The sequence below is a fragment of the Tympanuchus pallidicinctus genome, unplaced genomic scaffold (assembly GCF_026119805.1).
Source record: "Tympanuchus pallidicinctus isolate F22 unplaced genomic scaffold, pur_lepc_1.0 scaffold1, whole genome shotgun sequence".
NCBI classification, from domain to species: domain Eukaryota; kingdom Metazoa; phylum Chordata; class Aves; order Galliformes; family Phasianidae; genus Tympanuchus; species Tympanuchus pallidicinctus.
Genome location: NW_026294618.1, coordinates 101,024,356 through 101,040,294, shown reverse-complemented (window position 1 = coordinate 101,040,294; position 15,939 = coordinate 101,024,356). Strand labels below are relative to the sequence as shown.

Here is a 15,939-nt window from a genome sequence, read left to right as displayed (position 1 = left end):
GTGAAAATAATGGTGTCACTTTGGTAAGACATCATTATCATCTAGAATTAAGAAAAAAGCAGGATCTCTGGTCTACAAATGATTAGCTCTTTGGCATATTGAGTTTATGACAAAATAAACCGAGCCTGAGAAAATGCCTGAGCGCTGCCCACAGCCTTTGTGCAGCATGTTTGTGCTGACCTACAAAAACCACGAACAGATCTGCCAGCTACTGGCACTTACTGTTGTTGCAGAGCAAATCTGAATGATACTGCTTCCTCCCTGGAAAAATGTTGAGTGGTATTTGCTGCCCACCAGAAGACTACTTATTAGGATGAGGACAGCAACAGCCCTGGGACAAGACAGCCCAATCCCTTGTCATGTTAATATCCTGTAACTAACTACACAATATGCACCGAGGTGACTTAAGTTCACATGCCGCGTTTAGGCTATTGTGTACCTCAGCAACACTTCAACTTAAAGAAGAAAAGCCGTTTCACATTTTAAGTGCATTATATATGTGACTGGAATTGTGCTCTACGGCCTTAAATGGGGACAACTTTTTCCTTGCAAATCTTGATTTCTCTGACTTTCTTCGGTGTTTTTTTTTTTGTCCGTTTTTTCTTTTTTTTCTGAAATCAGCAATTGCTGTGTTGCATGCAGTAGGATTCAGTTAGGAATCCTCCCCTGAAGAAATAAAAGTGCTTTTCTGTTTAATGTATGACAGCCCTGGCGTATGATGTGTGTTGATGTGCATGCACTCATGCTGCTGCAGCAGTGTCTGCTGAACTTTTGTCTGCTTTTGTGTGTGTCTCCGTTTCCTATGGTAAACCCGTCGGTTCCCCAATTTATTTATTTAATTGACTGCTTGTTTCTTTTTTGTTAAAGTACCAGTGATCACAGATGCTATTTAATTTATCTGACTGTGTAGATAATGCAAGAAATTTTTGAAAGCAGACTTCAATTTACTTTGAATAAATAGGATCATATCTGAAATCATCCGTGGATTAAATGCTTTGACAGACAGTCATGTTAAAATCAACTTGAATAGCAAACATTAACAAAAATAGCAAAAGTTAATAGGTGATGATGCTGAGGCTTGGTTACTGTAGTAAATTTGTCTTTACTATGTTTATTTTCTCCTTTTACTGCTAATACAAATGGCTGAAATTATACTTCAGTCTTATGGAAACATTTTCCTGGGAGAGAACATTATCTTTTCACAGCAACATTTAATAGTTATTTCCTTTACGTGGCACAACAAACTTGTAAAATAAACACATCAGACCTTACATGAGTGAGCTGTACTGTAGCAGTCAGAAAAGCATCTGCATTGTGTGATTGAATAGTCAGATACCTCCCACACACATGAACAAGGACTGTAAAATCCTCGATGCCATGTTTTGTTAAAAGTTTGATGAATAATGCAGGATAAATGTTATGATGATAAGTTTTGAAAGAAAATAAGAATAAATGTTGGCTGAGGATCTAAATAGTAAGATTGCACTTGGGACTGGAAATCCATTGCAGCCAAATAAATAAGCTGGATAGGAGCCTTGTATTTTTATTGTAGAAGAGTTTAAATATAAGGTGTTGTTTGTTTTTTTTTCCTCTTTCACAGTGCTGTATTTAAAGCTATTTTACTCCAGTGTGCATTACCCTTCCCACTTTACATTTCTAATTAAAGTGTTTGTTGTTATTTGGAGCTTCACTGTGTGAAATTTAGCAAGCATTTCTTTAACATCCATAAAATATATGAAACATTTGTCTCATCCAACAGATGCACAGTCCAGTCACAGCAAGCTTATTTCTGTTTCTTTTGTTTTCTTTTTTTTTTTTTTTTTAATCTACTTGGTAAGCCAATTTTCTGCTTAAGTACTAGTGTTTAAAACTTGTATTTGTTTTGGTATGTGGGCTTTATTCTTTCCCAGTATTCTATACAGCATGCTTCAATTTTGAGTGTTCAACGATTTGCACTGAGGAAAGTGATATCACTTACACAAGCTAGTGCTACTATTTCTTTCAAACATTAAAAGGAAGAAGGCATGTTAGCTAGTACGATTCAGATCCCATAGTTATCAAGACTGTCAGATTCCTTTACTTGGATTGATATGATTTCTGAGTTAGGATTTGAGAAGCTGGCATGCATAGTATCTCTTACTGCCATCAGCTGATGCATGGCACAGGCCAGTACTGCAGGAACTAAATTGTACAAATGTGTAGTAGAGGCACTTGACTACTGCATTCATAAGACAAATGTACATAAAATGTGGATACTTATAAAATACATTTGCTAGGCTTCTAATGTACGTGTCATTAAACTGTAAAGGATTTTTAAAAAACAACATTTTATTTATTTTACAGAAAGTAATGCGCAATTCTTCCAGAAAGCTTCTTTTGAAATCTGAGGTTAACTGATCAGTCCAAGATTTATGGACTAAATAGCAGTGTGACAGTATGTCTTTATCCTTTTAGATCCACCAGCCTGCCCCTCCTCCACAGTTCTGACAGTTGTCCCACACGCTGTTGAGGAAACTCCAAAAGCTTTAGCTCTCACCTTCCCCATGAAAATGTTGGTTTTGTTAACTGAAAGATACACTGCTATAGTGATGTTCCCCTTCAGGGTTACAGGGCAGTTAGAACTACTGCTTGTCAGGAATTCCATCGGAATCCTTCAGGTGAGCTGCTAGAGCGCTGTGTTCACTACATTTACCAGCACATCACTACTTTACCATGTAGGTAAACAACTGGCAGGTAATGGAGTACCGTCTCTTTGGAAAAAAATATGCTTTGATTTGATTGCTAGTCTTTGTACTGCTTAGATTCATAGAACTGTAGGATGCTTTGGGTTGGAAGGGACCTTAAAGACCGTCAAGTTCAAAGCCTGTGCCGTGGGCAGGGCTGCCCCCCACCAGCTCAGGTTGCCCACAGCCTCATCCAGCCTGGCTTTGAATGCCTCTGGGGATGGGGCACCCACAGCTCTCTGGGCAGCAGTGCCAGGGCCTCACCACCCGCTGAGTAAAGAATTTCTTCCTTATATCTAATCTAAATTTAGCCTCTTTTAGTTTAAATCCATTATCCGTTGTCCCATCGCTAACACGCCCTGATAAAGAGTCCCTCCCCATTTTTCCTGCAGGCCCCCCTTAGGTACTGGAAGGCCTGGAAGGAATGCTTTTTTTCAAAAGTGTTATCTTAGCTTCATTAACATGGTTTTGTAGTTGCATGTCTCAGCTTTAGTTCTTCAGTTAGTGACATGAGCAATTATTAATAAAAGTAAAATTTCTGACAGAGAAACTCAAATCTTCCCTCTCAGATGAAAGAGAATATCCTTTTTCTCTCCTCAGAGTGCCAAATACCAGTTATGTTCAGCAAAATTGGAAACCAGAACAAAGAGGTCTCTTAGGCTTGCTGTTCTTCCTTCAAGAGGCAAATGAGGCCACTGATGTGTGAGAAGGTTTATCGGTTCCAGCCTTAGGAGAGATGTTTCTCTTGTTTTCAGCCAGTAGTCTCTAGAAAGTTTCCTTTAAGCCTAGCTTGTTTAAACATTATGTCAAAACTTACGTTTTTGTAATGTAACAAATAGTCTTCTCTTAGGAATATTTCCCTAGCATATTATTTTTTAACATACCGCAACCAACCGAACCCTAAACTTCATTTCAGGGATCTGCTTTCAAAATTATGAGCAGGTAGGAAACTTCTCATGTTAAGGCTAATTAAATTAGACCTTCCAAGATATAAAATTCTACTTTCTTTTAAATTCAAATTACCAGGCAACGTTTTGTCCCTCCTTTGTGCTAACCTGACAGAACAAAGTTATTAGACTTGGTTTAGTTGCTGACTTTCAAATGACCTGATGGCAACATTTATTTTTTTCTATTACTGTTTCTATTGCTGTTTTCCAACAGTCACTTCTCTTGCATTGAAAAATAGGTAAATAATGTGGTGCATTGAAACCTGCCAAAGGAACACAGAATTGAGAGTCCCAGGGGGCCTCAAGGCTCGCTTCACTTAAGTTTTGAAGCTTTGAAGACCTGCTTGGGCAAGATTTCTATTTCACATATTTGAAAGGCAGCTGTCTTGGTCTCTGTGCGTAGTCAGAGCAAATGACAATTCACCTTGTCTTTATTTGGGGTTACACAGCTCTGTGGTCACAGTAATCCTTTGTACACATAACCCCTTTACAGGTTGTCTTGCTATGCAATTTAACATACTAATAAGCTACATGTTTTAAGCAGTTCTAAAACCAAACTTCTGAACAGTAGCCACTGCACACTTTGTGGATTTACTTAAATTACTATCTGCAGAGGCTAAGTCATTGGTAAGCAAGTGGAGCAGGTGAGAAATGGGTTTTCAAGCTGTATAGCTTATTTAACCTCTTATTTCTGCTTTGGTGTGTATTTTCTTTGATCACTGCCCTTCGTTGAAATCAGATTACCTGCTTTTCACAAGTTGGTTGCGTTGGCTTCTCTTTTAGATGCTTTCACATCTGATGTTCTGTTTCTTGCCTATTAAGTAGTTCTTAGTATGTCCCTAACCTTATCTTACACTAGCTAGGACTTCTGTACTAACAGGCAGATGGTTTACAGCCGCAGAATTATAACAGTGATTTTTCTTGCATTTAAATGAGAAGCCCTTTTGCTCACAAAATAAGTAAACATCCTAATCAGTCTGATCAGCATCCCAAAATCCATTTGTTGTTTCTGAATTCATGGTTGGTATGCCAAAGAAAAACTTACTTTCTTAGTCTCTAACTTTACAAGTTGAAGGGCTAGATTCAGTTAGTTCAGTTAGTGTAGTGGTCTGTGGAAATCAGCTTCAAACTGTTTAAGTATACTGTGCATGTCTCTGTTTTCACTCTGAAGTTTCCAAGTGTTCTCCATCTCTGTTTTTGGTATCTCTTTTCATAAGTGGCACTTGCATACCACCTAGACTCAAAAGAAGCAGTTTTAGTGTCAGGTCAGCAACTTGATCCTGTGAATAACACGATGGGTATGGTTTGGCTCTTTAACATTTTCTATTTCTGACAAAGTCTATTTTCTATTTCTTTCAGACAAATAGCTTTTTATAAAGCACGTTTAACTTAACTACAACTAGTACTTCTCCCACAGTTTCCCTTCTAAAGTCATCTACATCTACATCTCTTTCTCAGATGCGTAATGAATCTGCACTGGACTCCACTGTCGCCTCCATCATTTCATAGTATCTCTCATGTTTTTACACTGGAAATTCTTACTTTTTGCCAGCTGCTATCTTTGGATCATACTCTGCCTTTGTGTTCTTCCTACCTGCTTGTACCTCTAAAGAATACTTCTTCTCTTCTGTAACTAATTATATGTCACTAAAAGGCATCTACCACCTACTTGTTTGGCAGTGTGTAGTGTACACTGTTTAAACTTGCCATTGTTTCCACCTCTAGAGTATAGTATTTTCTGTTACCATGGCCAAGAGCAAATGATCAAAAATGCTCAATCTGTGATGCTTAGAGTAGTCTACTATAAATTTTTTAAGATATTTGGGGATTTTTCTCTCCACTTTTTCTGAATAATCAGCCTTTCTTTGATATGTCAGCAGCTCATCTCTCTTCTAGTAGGACTGTTAGGACAATCCCTTCTTTTATCTTTAATGCTGCTAACCTATTATATCTTCTGAATAAAAGAAATGGCTCAGACTCTATAGCAATAAATTAACCTTTTAAAAGCCTGAACAATAGATTTAATAACTTGTTTTAGCTTACTGAGTCGTGAAAAAAATGTATTTTCAGCTGTCTAATTTTAAATTGTCAAATGTAAGAATAATTTTTTTACAAATAAGTACCAAAGCATTTTGGCTTTTTTACAGGTTCTGAGTTATGTTCGTACAGAATGGGATCCACTGGATGCTAGCTTTAGCACTAAGGAGCCTTACCAGGTTCACACAGTTGAGCACTCCATCTCTGCAGATAAAAAGCCCATGGCTGACAGCTGCATCTACAACTGTGTTAGAAACAAAATTCGGTGTGCAGCCGTCACCAGAATACCGCTGCAGTCAAGGGCAATCAGCTGTTGCAGAAATATTACAGAAGACAAACTAGTCCTGGGCTGCGAAGATTCATCAATAATCCTGTATGATGCGTACAACCAAGTGACTCTGTTAGCCCAAGCAAAACTATTGCCTGCATTAGTAACCTACCACCCTTCTGGGGCCATATTCCTGGTTGGAAGTTCTCAAGGGGAGCTGCAGATTTTTGACACAGCACTGTCCCCAGTTAAAATTCAGCTCTTAGCAGACAACTATTCACCTGAGGCAACTCTGCAATTCAGCAAGCACTTTGACGTTTCTAGCAGCCTCATCCAGATTCAGTGGGCTGCTGCTCAAGCTGTATCTCCCAGAGCTGATGGCATGGATGTCCATGATCTTTTGTTCATTAGATTTGACAAAGGACCCTTAGGAGTTCTTCGCTTTAAACTTGGTAAGTTACTGAGCGCATCTATTGAGCCTTTAGGCTCTCAAGGAAACATCTGTACCTCAGAAGTTTTATGTCATTTGAAAACAGCCTTTTAGATAAATGGGACCAGAACCTTAAAAACACGCGATTCCGATGATCTCTGGAAGATGCAAATCAAGGAGTTCATTATGTTTCACTATTATTTAATATCTTTTCTTGTGGTGTCTGATATGTGACTCAGAATCCTATTATTTTCCCCTGCCTAACAGTTTCTCATATTAAAAATTATTTTCCTCTGTAGAATACAATTGTAGGTATTTGTATTCATTCTGTATAAATACCTGTAACAAACCAAAATAAGCTACATGTCATAATAGGATAGTAATGCTATTCTCTTTCCTAAACAGATTAGTTTTGTATATGATACAACTATCTTTTCCATTACAATGTATGTTTTTCAGTACTCTCTTTTTTTTCTGGCCTTGGTACATGAAGTCACACTACTTTTTTCCTTGAAAACTTCACACAAGAAGGAAGGTTTTCATAACCTTTAAAGAAGTTTAGCATCTCAAATAATTTACTAGCAGTTGAGAATAAAAGAAAAAAGTAATGGTAGTTTAGAATTTATTAGCACTTCTCATTTTAGGTGTAAAGAGGCTTTAAGGGAGTAAAATTGTAATTAACTTCAGTTTACAAACAGAATAACAAGAGTAAAGGAAAGTTGGAGGGCTTTTTAAGTGTTAAATGAGGTGTCAGTGGCTGAACTAAGAATATAACCCCTGTGGTTCATCATCAGTGAGAACTGCATTCATTCCATTCAAGCCAATCAAGTTACAGTGGTGCAGACCCAGTGTGAGTGCCAAAAAAACTATCATGCTTAAATCTTCTGTCTATCAGTCCAGTGTTTCTCCATGGCAGACAGCCATGGGGAGTATATTTTGTGTATTATATTTGAGTATATCTTATCCTGGAAAATGTCAGTACTTTGCTCGTTATCTGTCCAAGAAATAACAATCACCTTTGTCTTTAAAAGGAGTTAATTTTGGGTTTTTTTGGTGTGTTTTTTGTTTTGTTTTGTTTCGGTAAGTATTTCATACAAATCTCTTGTGATTAGGAAGACACCTATTTTTAAGAAGCCAGGTGACTGTGAAGTTTGAAACTCATTTGTGATGCATGTGCTTTTGTGTGGGGAAAAATCTGTCTAAACATTAGAAAATCTGGCTTTACCAAACCTTTACTACATATGCCACAGCAAAAAGATAAAGTCACCAGGAAAAACACTGGACTGATTTACAGTTATATACCTTCATAAGAGTTGATCCAAAATTGCTATTAAAAATGTTTACAAATTACCATTTATTTCAAGATGATTCATTTGTATTGTGTTCAGTGACAGGTTTAATGGTTGCAGAGCCCCCCAGAACACTAATTAAAACAGCTATTTGATGCTTTTGTGCATGTTGGCCATTAAAAAAACATCCTCTAAATTACCTCTTACCTGTCAAGCAGAAGGCACTCTACCCACATCTACCTTGCTTTTCTATAGTCCTCCCTCATGGGGTTTGCTCACAACAGCTTTCCAGAAAGCTCAGCTTTCCCCTTGCTATCTTTAGCACATTTATGTTCTTATGGAGGCAGCAGGCTCTCAGTGCAGGGATTTAGAGGCCTTTCCTGCTAATTGCCAGCTTGTAAACTTAATTGGACTGTCTCCCTGGGCACCGTTCCTAAATCAATTAGGCAGTGAGTTGGCCGTCACCTCTTTTTCCCAAGTAGGTTGCCCGGAAGCGCACCACCCAAGAGAAGTCAAGCATCCAAATAAATAGGAAGTTGTTGACCTCTACAGCTGAAAGTTATCACGTTTTAAAATTCATTCTTTATAATTATAGTAAAATCTCTCTCTCCACCCCCTCCCTACCTTCTCCTCTACAGTCCACTGTGCAAAAACGTGCTGTTCTCTGTTGCATTCTGGTTTTCAGCTTTATCACTCAGTTTTCCACACCTAAGGTGGAATTTCCATACAGTGGGTAGAATTGCTGTTGCTGGTTTTTTTTTCATTTTTGTTTTTTTTTAAATATATATTAGTATTCCTAGATTTACAAATACACAGAAAATTTTCAAGGCAGTCCTGCAGTTTGTGAAGGTTTTAGTCTGTAGTAATCCGCTAATTTTTTAAGAATGACCTATTCTTACTGGCACTAGAAATACCCCTATTATTACCATTCCAAAAAAAAAACCCAACATTTTTGGATTTACAGCTATTGCATCATACATAGCATTTTTAAAATTTCTTCAAGCATAGGAGGATCTCCCACAGAATGCAGTTGGAAGTGAGCCGTATGATTGATTCTGGGCTGCACAGTTTTACTGAATCACGATATAGTGTTTCATGCTAGGTAATGTCTCTTCTCTTGAATACATGGAGTTCCACAGTCCTTTGTTTTTAACATTTATAAATTATATTAACATTACTTGAATTGTGTCTCATAAAAGTCTCCTGGAAAATAGATTTTTAACTTACAGCTGCCACATTAAGCTCTTGGACAAGAACTATGAATCCTGAAATAAGTCTAGGTAGATTTATTTCAGGAAAGGGTTCATTTTAAATCTACCCTCAAACACTAATGGCAGATACTTTTGTTGTCTAATGCCAAATTCATTTTTAAAAGCATTACAGCTGCTTGTCATTGATGTCAGCCCAAACAGTGGATGACGCCAGACCTGCTACCAGTGCCAGTGGTACAGCTCTGCTGGCCTAGGTGGATATTTAAAATATAATATAATATTTAATTAGCTCGCAAATCAGTATTTTCATCTTCACTTAGTGATTTATATGAAGATTTCCCAACTTGTGTAATGCTTTAGAAATATTAAAGGAGAATAAATCCTATTGTAACGATTAGATACAATCAGAGATGCGCACAGATCAAACACAGCTATTACACAGTATAATGTCCATAGTCTTCCATATATGCAAATACTTGACAAACATATATGTATAGAATTAAATTTATATCTATTACAAATATATACGTATGACCGAATACATAACATCACGTCTGTGTTTGCAAATTCTCAGCAGACTGTCTGACCTGGACCTACAGTCAAAAGGGTTTTTTTCCCACACGTCTTTCTCCACTCCTATAGTCCATCATGAACAATGCTCACAACTACTTTTATGAAAATTTTGTGAGATCTGTTTTCATGTCTACGTTTCTCTGTTAGCAGACCTTTTTGCCCCAGCCATCAGATGGCTCTAAAATCCATACTGAAATTCATTTTCTCATCAGAATTTTTTCCTTAGAATTATTTTCCACAAACACCATCAGAATGTAGATTGTGATTTTTTTTTAATACATGCTTTATGCTTTATTTATAGAGAGGGAAACAGAACATTTATTCTATTTTTTTTTCCTGACATCTGGAGCATTAGTGATAAAGAATACATTCCCACAGTGACCCAAAGGAAGGAAGAACTACTAAAGTGCCTTGCAAGACCTACAGCTTGTGATCATCTAGTTAGTCAGAGACAATTAAGAACATGACTTTCTACGTCTTTCTAGGCAGCTTCCCTGTTCAGGAGCTGAGACCTACATGTCAACATCTTAGAATGTGTTTTAATTCACACTGATCAGAGGCTAAGTGTTGTAGTAAAATCATGATCTTGTGGAATGGGGAATGTGCCTTTCATTTTCTTCTCTTATGGTGAGCAAATGCATGGCTTCATTTGTAACAAAATGAAAATCTGGGAATGAGCTTTCTCTAGCAATGCTCCACTACATGATGTTTTCACTGGTGGATATTGGCCACATTCTCTCTACCGTCCATGTGTTAAGTCCCCTGTCCAGAGCACCCTAAATCTTAATATGATAGGACAACATGGAGTTCTATTACAGAGAAATTAAACATTGAAACCCATTAACTTAACTTTTATTTTAATCAACAGTAATTATTTTTAACTGTGTTGAAAAATATTCTATTATACATTCTCTTAACGCTATTTTCTGCTTTAACGTTTCCTAAAAAAGGTGTGATAACAAGAGGACAGCTGGGCCTTGTGGAAATCATCCACCAATACATTCGTTATGATGAGATACATGAGGCAATTAACGTCCTGAACACCATGAACTGGAACACGATGGGCCATCAGTGTTACATCTGCTTGAGTGCCATTGTCAATCACCTGCTTAAACAAAAGCTTACACCAGACAGAGAAGGTAAGAGACTGATTGCACTTCTAATGTGCTTTTCTGGGATCTGTAGTTCTTATAAGGATTATGATGTTATATTTATTGACTGTATAAAAAAGACAATAGGGAGAACAGTCAGCCATTTGAACATAGCACTCCCTAATCAAATGTCGAATTTAGAAATAATTATTTCAGTGAAGTCTGGATTAATGTGTTGAATGAATTTCAGTTAATGTTTCTACCAAGAATGATAATAAAATGCACATTATTTCAACACTTGTGTGATACAGGCATGACCTAACGCGTATTGCACTATCTCATATACGCTGTAAGTTTATTGTGTTACACAAATTTGGTCACAGACCAATGCTAGTTAACACAGGCTTCGAATGTTTGTTATGTACTCATACTGAGACAGCACTGACATAAGCAGGGAAACTCTCCTTTAACAGGATTTGAGTGGAATTGTTAAGGTGCTTGTGAAGGGTCACTCTTTTGCTACAAGATCCGAAGGCTTTGAATACACTGTCCTCTGCTGCCTCCTTTAGGATTATAGCCTTTGTCCTCGCAGTAATCTCCTGCCCCCCTGCAGTACTAGCTGGGGTCTCTCACAAGAATTGATGAATTTTAGGCTCAGCCTTGTCTCTGCTGAAGCCTGGTGTGGTGCCTTCTTCTTGATTTGCTGTGTATCTTGAAATTCAAGAGACTTCAAGATTTGAAGTGCCTTGATTTAGTGAAGGTGTTATCCTCCAGTCTAGCAGGCAGACAGCTGGGGACCAGGCATCTTTCGTGCCCAGAAAGAATACTTAGGGTTCTGGTGTGTTTGATGATAGCAAAACTCCAAAGTGTCCTACATTGCTGCCAAACCATCAACTGTCGTGTTTGGGGGATCTGATTAAAAACTCCTTGCATTGCAAACGTAGCATATCAATTCTAAATGAAACATGCTTTTAAAAGGACCCATGAAAAAGGCTGGGTTTGAAACTCTTGTAAAAAATATGCCCGTTATAAATAGATGTCTGTGTGTTTCCCCCCATGCAGCTCCCTAACACTGTTTACAGCAGATGAAATTTTATTCTGTCCGGGAGTTATTCTGTGTGAATCTAACAAATTTGGCATAGTAATTTGTTTTCTTTTTTATTAGCGAAAACCCAGTGAGGCCTTTTATTTATAGTGATGTGGCAGTTATCCTTGAGATCTTTATTCTGCCTTCAACATCAAGCTGGGCTATCTAATGAATCTATAACTGTGCTGGTAGTTACTCATATTCCATCTAGGTTGGAATATTTCTGAAGTACAAAACATGCTGTCAAGAAAACAGCAATGGCAAGAAAGTATGGCTTGTTTTTGCAAAGGTACCGCTGTATTCAATTTTAATCTAAATTGACTGCTGCTTTGAAAGAAAATACCTTTATAGTTCAGCTTATCGTAAACCTAGACAGTAAGATAACACAAAACCTAATTTACTAGCAGTTTGCCTGTGTTTCTAACACAGTACTATTAGCACATTTAGTGCAATCAAACCTAATGAAATAGAATGTAACTACGCTTGGAAATAAAGAACCTTTATCACTGAATACAGAAATGGCTAGTTCAGACAAATGTTAATAGCAACAAATCAGTGAGACTTCTCTACCTAATGAGACAATAGGTTGGTTGTATTTTGCTTTTAAAGCTCACACAAAATTCTGATTAGCAGTAGCAATTTGTGTATCTGTCTTGACAGGAGAACCAATGCTGGCATAGTAAACTCTCCCTGTGACTTAGGAGTGAGACCTTCATTAGTTATTTCTGAATTTCAGTCAATTGTTTTTGTTCTAGAACCAAAAACACAGCATCCCACCAAACACTCTGGAGAAAATAATTCAATTCCAGCTGAAACGAAGGCAGTTCTGTATATAAAGTTTCATACTATGTGTTGACTATTAAGCAGAAGTCATGTAGCATAAATATAATTATTATATTTCATCTCAACTAAGCACAGGACACGTTCAGGGGACACGAATATCTGCTATGTATTTTCCTGTATTATTTATGATTCTGTATTAGAAACATGTAGTAAAATGGCTGAGAGCTATACCTGTGGAGTATGCCAGTCAGAAAGTAAAGCAGATGCAACTTCTGTAACAAAAGGGCTTTATTTTATTGATGACAAGGGAGGTTGACTCTTCTGCACACTGCAGGAGAGTCAAACCCTCAGGGTTTTCAGACCCTTTTATTTAAAGTTTTTGAAGAAGTGTTGGTTGAAGGAGGCTCCTTAGACCTCAAGGCCATCAAAAGAAAGGTTCTGTCACCTGCTGACCTAAGATATAACAATAATCCCTGAAAAACTGAACTTCATTGTTGTCTGCCTAAGAGGACATAGAAAATCTGAGATAATTTAGTTGATCTCTACTGGACAAACTTGTTCAAACTGTATTTTTCTTATGAGTCACTTTTAATTGTATGGTTCTGGTGAGAACTTGATGTGTTACAAACTTTTTCATCTTTCTGACAGCTTTTGTTGCTCAAAGTCATTGTCAACTCTGCCTCAAAATGAAAGTTAATATGCACATTTGTGTTTGTACAAGCTGTCATATTTTAATTTCATCTATCCTACAACAACATTGTGTTTCAGCAGTGTTTGAAGAATTTGACTGACTGCAAACATGAACAACCTGTTGTAATTGAAACGATTTCACTTGTTTCATTGCTGCTCTACTTAAACTCCACAGCACAGCTTGAGGCAAGCCTTGGAACCTTTTATGCTCCAACAAGACCCCTCTTGGATACAACTGTGCTGGAATACAGAGACCCCATCAGCAGATATGCAAGAAGGTTCTTCCACCACCTGCTCAGGTGAATGACAGTTTAAACTTCTATCAACTTAAAATTAATTGCATATTTCAATAACTGCCTGCTTTAATGTGGTTAACGTTTTCCAAGAGGACCACCCCTGAAAAAAATGCATTCGTTGTTACTGTTATTTTAACTTGCACTTCATTCCTTTCAAGTACAGTATTGCAGATAAAACGCTATTCAGAGCTCTTCTGTCATCAATGCACTTAAAATGAATCAAACTTTCCTTTTTAGCTTGATGGAAAGAAGATAGCATGCTTCTGAGAGATTCACCAACTGCTTGCAGGTTAACTGTTAAAACAACTTACAGGCTTGGAGAAAACTTCAAGTTTAAATAGATGCAAATGGGCAATGTCTGATCCAAGACATTTTGTCTTTGCATTTTGTCATTGTCAACCTCAGAGGTCTCAAATATAAATTTGTATTCCAGTCATTTTGAGTACAGTTTAAGATCTAAAAGTCTGCGCCAGTAAGTTATACAACACTAGAGAAGTCATCATACCAAATTCAGTTAGAATTTATATTACCCTGATATACTGCTATTCTTTTTCTTGTATCCTTGGTACATCAATAGCATAAATTCTGATCTACTGTAACTGTCAATATGCAGCAGTTTGATCTTTTCATGTGTTCAACCACAAATACAAATGATACCTTCTCTCCGAGAATCATTCATCGAGTGAAAATATGGAGAAATTATGTTCTGAATAATAACCCAAATGTTTGTAGAGCCTTGTTGAGGAGGGGTCTAGATGGATATGGTGAGACTTGCAATGCTTTATTTTTCTGTGTGCCAGCCAAATCATATACGTCGTCTATGTATGCAAAGCCAGGAACTGCAAGTTATTTTGATGGTACAATACACACTTCTTCCAAAACTTAAACAGAAATAATTTATCCTGTCATATAAATTTTTAGTGAGTCTGAACAGGATCAGCTTTCTGCTAAACGGGTCCATACCCATGGGAAATTATTCTAAGTAGAAGAGTGTTCCAAATATTTGCATAATATGTACCAGCCCTTACTGGAGTTTTCTTCATAGATGCGGCCACAATACCAGGTACAATCTCTGCCTTTGCCTTTGTCCTAGAAACCAGCAGGGAAGGTTTGTTGCTGCCGTGGCCAACTGTAATGGCTGAGGGCCAGTTGCCTGCAGAGGACAGACGCGGAAAGAATGCCTCAGAGATTGCTGAGAGGTGTAGTAACTGTAGTGCACTTACATCTGCTGGAGAAAGGTGTATTCCCTCTGACTCAGGATTTGCTTCGAAATGCTAGCAGGCATGCAGAGGCACGGGGCCCTGGCTGAGCTTCCAGCCCTTGGGGCTGCTCAACACAGCTGAAATGCTGTCTCAATCTCTCTAGCAGACAAGAAGCTTCAGTGCCAGAGTGCTGCCTGGACAATATGGGACACAGACCAGAGATGTATAGGAGAGTCTCCCCGTGTCTTTTACCTCCACTATAAAGCAGCCTTGTAAGAATCTACTTTATGCAGTATTTTAGAACAAATGAATGTTATTTTGCTGTTTCCCTGTTGTCAAAGGGATTTGTATTCAACTGAATCAAAGTGATAGGATCATGTGATTGCTGCAGAACAGATGGTAACGCTTAAAGCTTATCTGAAAAGACATAATCTAAGTACAAAATGAAATGTTCAAAAATGGCAGATTTATCTGATATAAAGCAAGGAAATCATGTCCAGAGATGATCTTTATTGTATTAAAGTGACTGTGCCTTAATTGGTATTTATTTCCTTTTAGATGTCTTCTTAAGTGACCAGAATTATTTGAATGTAGGCTAAACTGACCGTGCTGCTGATTTGTTGGAGAAATGGTGAACCAGCTGGATGATTCTGGGAGAGAGAAGGTCATCTAGGCCAATTCTCCCAGTGTCTGGGAAAATCATAGGGAAGCACAATGCTCACTAATTTGTCTAGGCATGCAGAAGCTACAGCCTCTGCTTTTAGAACCTTCTGTGAGGAGCCAAGCAAGGCTAGCCATTCCTGCCAGTCTGCATTTATGAGTGTGGAGAGAGTTCTGCTCTTGTCTTTTTGGATCACCATGTCTCGCCCAACAGGACAGTGGAAATTGAGTAGTTTCCCCTCTACCTGTTTGTTAGAAATGGCAACTCTATGTAGATACCAGGAGGGCTGCATTTAAAGTCAGTTACACACTCTGTATCTCAAGCCTTGTTATTCAATCCGTTCTCTTTTTTAGCCATATTTGCTTGGCACTAAATACCTGCATGCTAGTTACAAATAGTTGATGAATCTTTTCACAGTGAATTTGTGCTAACACGATATGTATGCAGGACTAAACAAAATAATATAGCAAAATAAAAGCAAGAAGGCTTGAATGCAGATGCTCTGTGAATTGTCAGTGCTAGTCTGATGCAGCACTAGGGGACATTCGTTGCCCTCTTGTGAACATTTCCTAAAAGCTAAATAATCACTTTGTTCCCTGTTGCAGCAAGTAATGGAGGAAACACAGTGGTTCCTAAATTGTACGGCTGAGA

The 15,939-nt window shown here is 37.8% G+C and overlaps 1 protein-coding gene across 6 annotated transcripts in view; it reads left to right on the top strand.

Annotated features, from left to right (window-relative positions):
- Positions 1-15,939, top strand: part of WDPCP (WD repeat containing planar cell polarity effector) — a 141,212-nt gene that overhangs the window by 73,196 nt on the left and 52,077 nt on the right. For all 6 annotated transcript variants that reach the window (XM_052699147.1, XM_052699118.1, XM_052699108.1 and 3 more), the window contains exons 10-12: positions 5,818-6,427; positions 10,429-10,617; positions 13,305-13,428. In XM_052699147.1, coding sequence (XP_052555107.1) covers positions 5,818-6,427; positions 10,429-10,617; positions 13,305-13,428 — 923 coding nt within the window. The remainder of the gene's footprint in view (positions 1-5,817; positions 6,428-10,428; positions 10,618-13,304; positions 13,429-15,939) is intronic.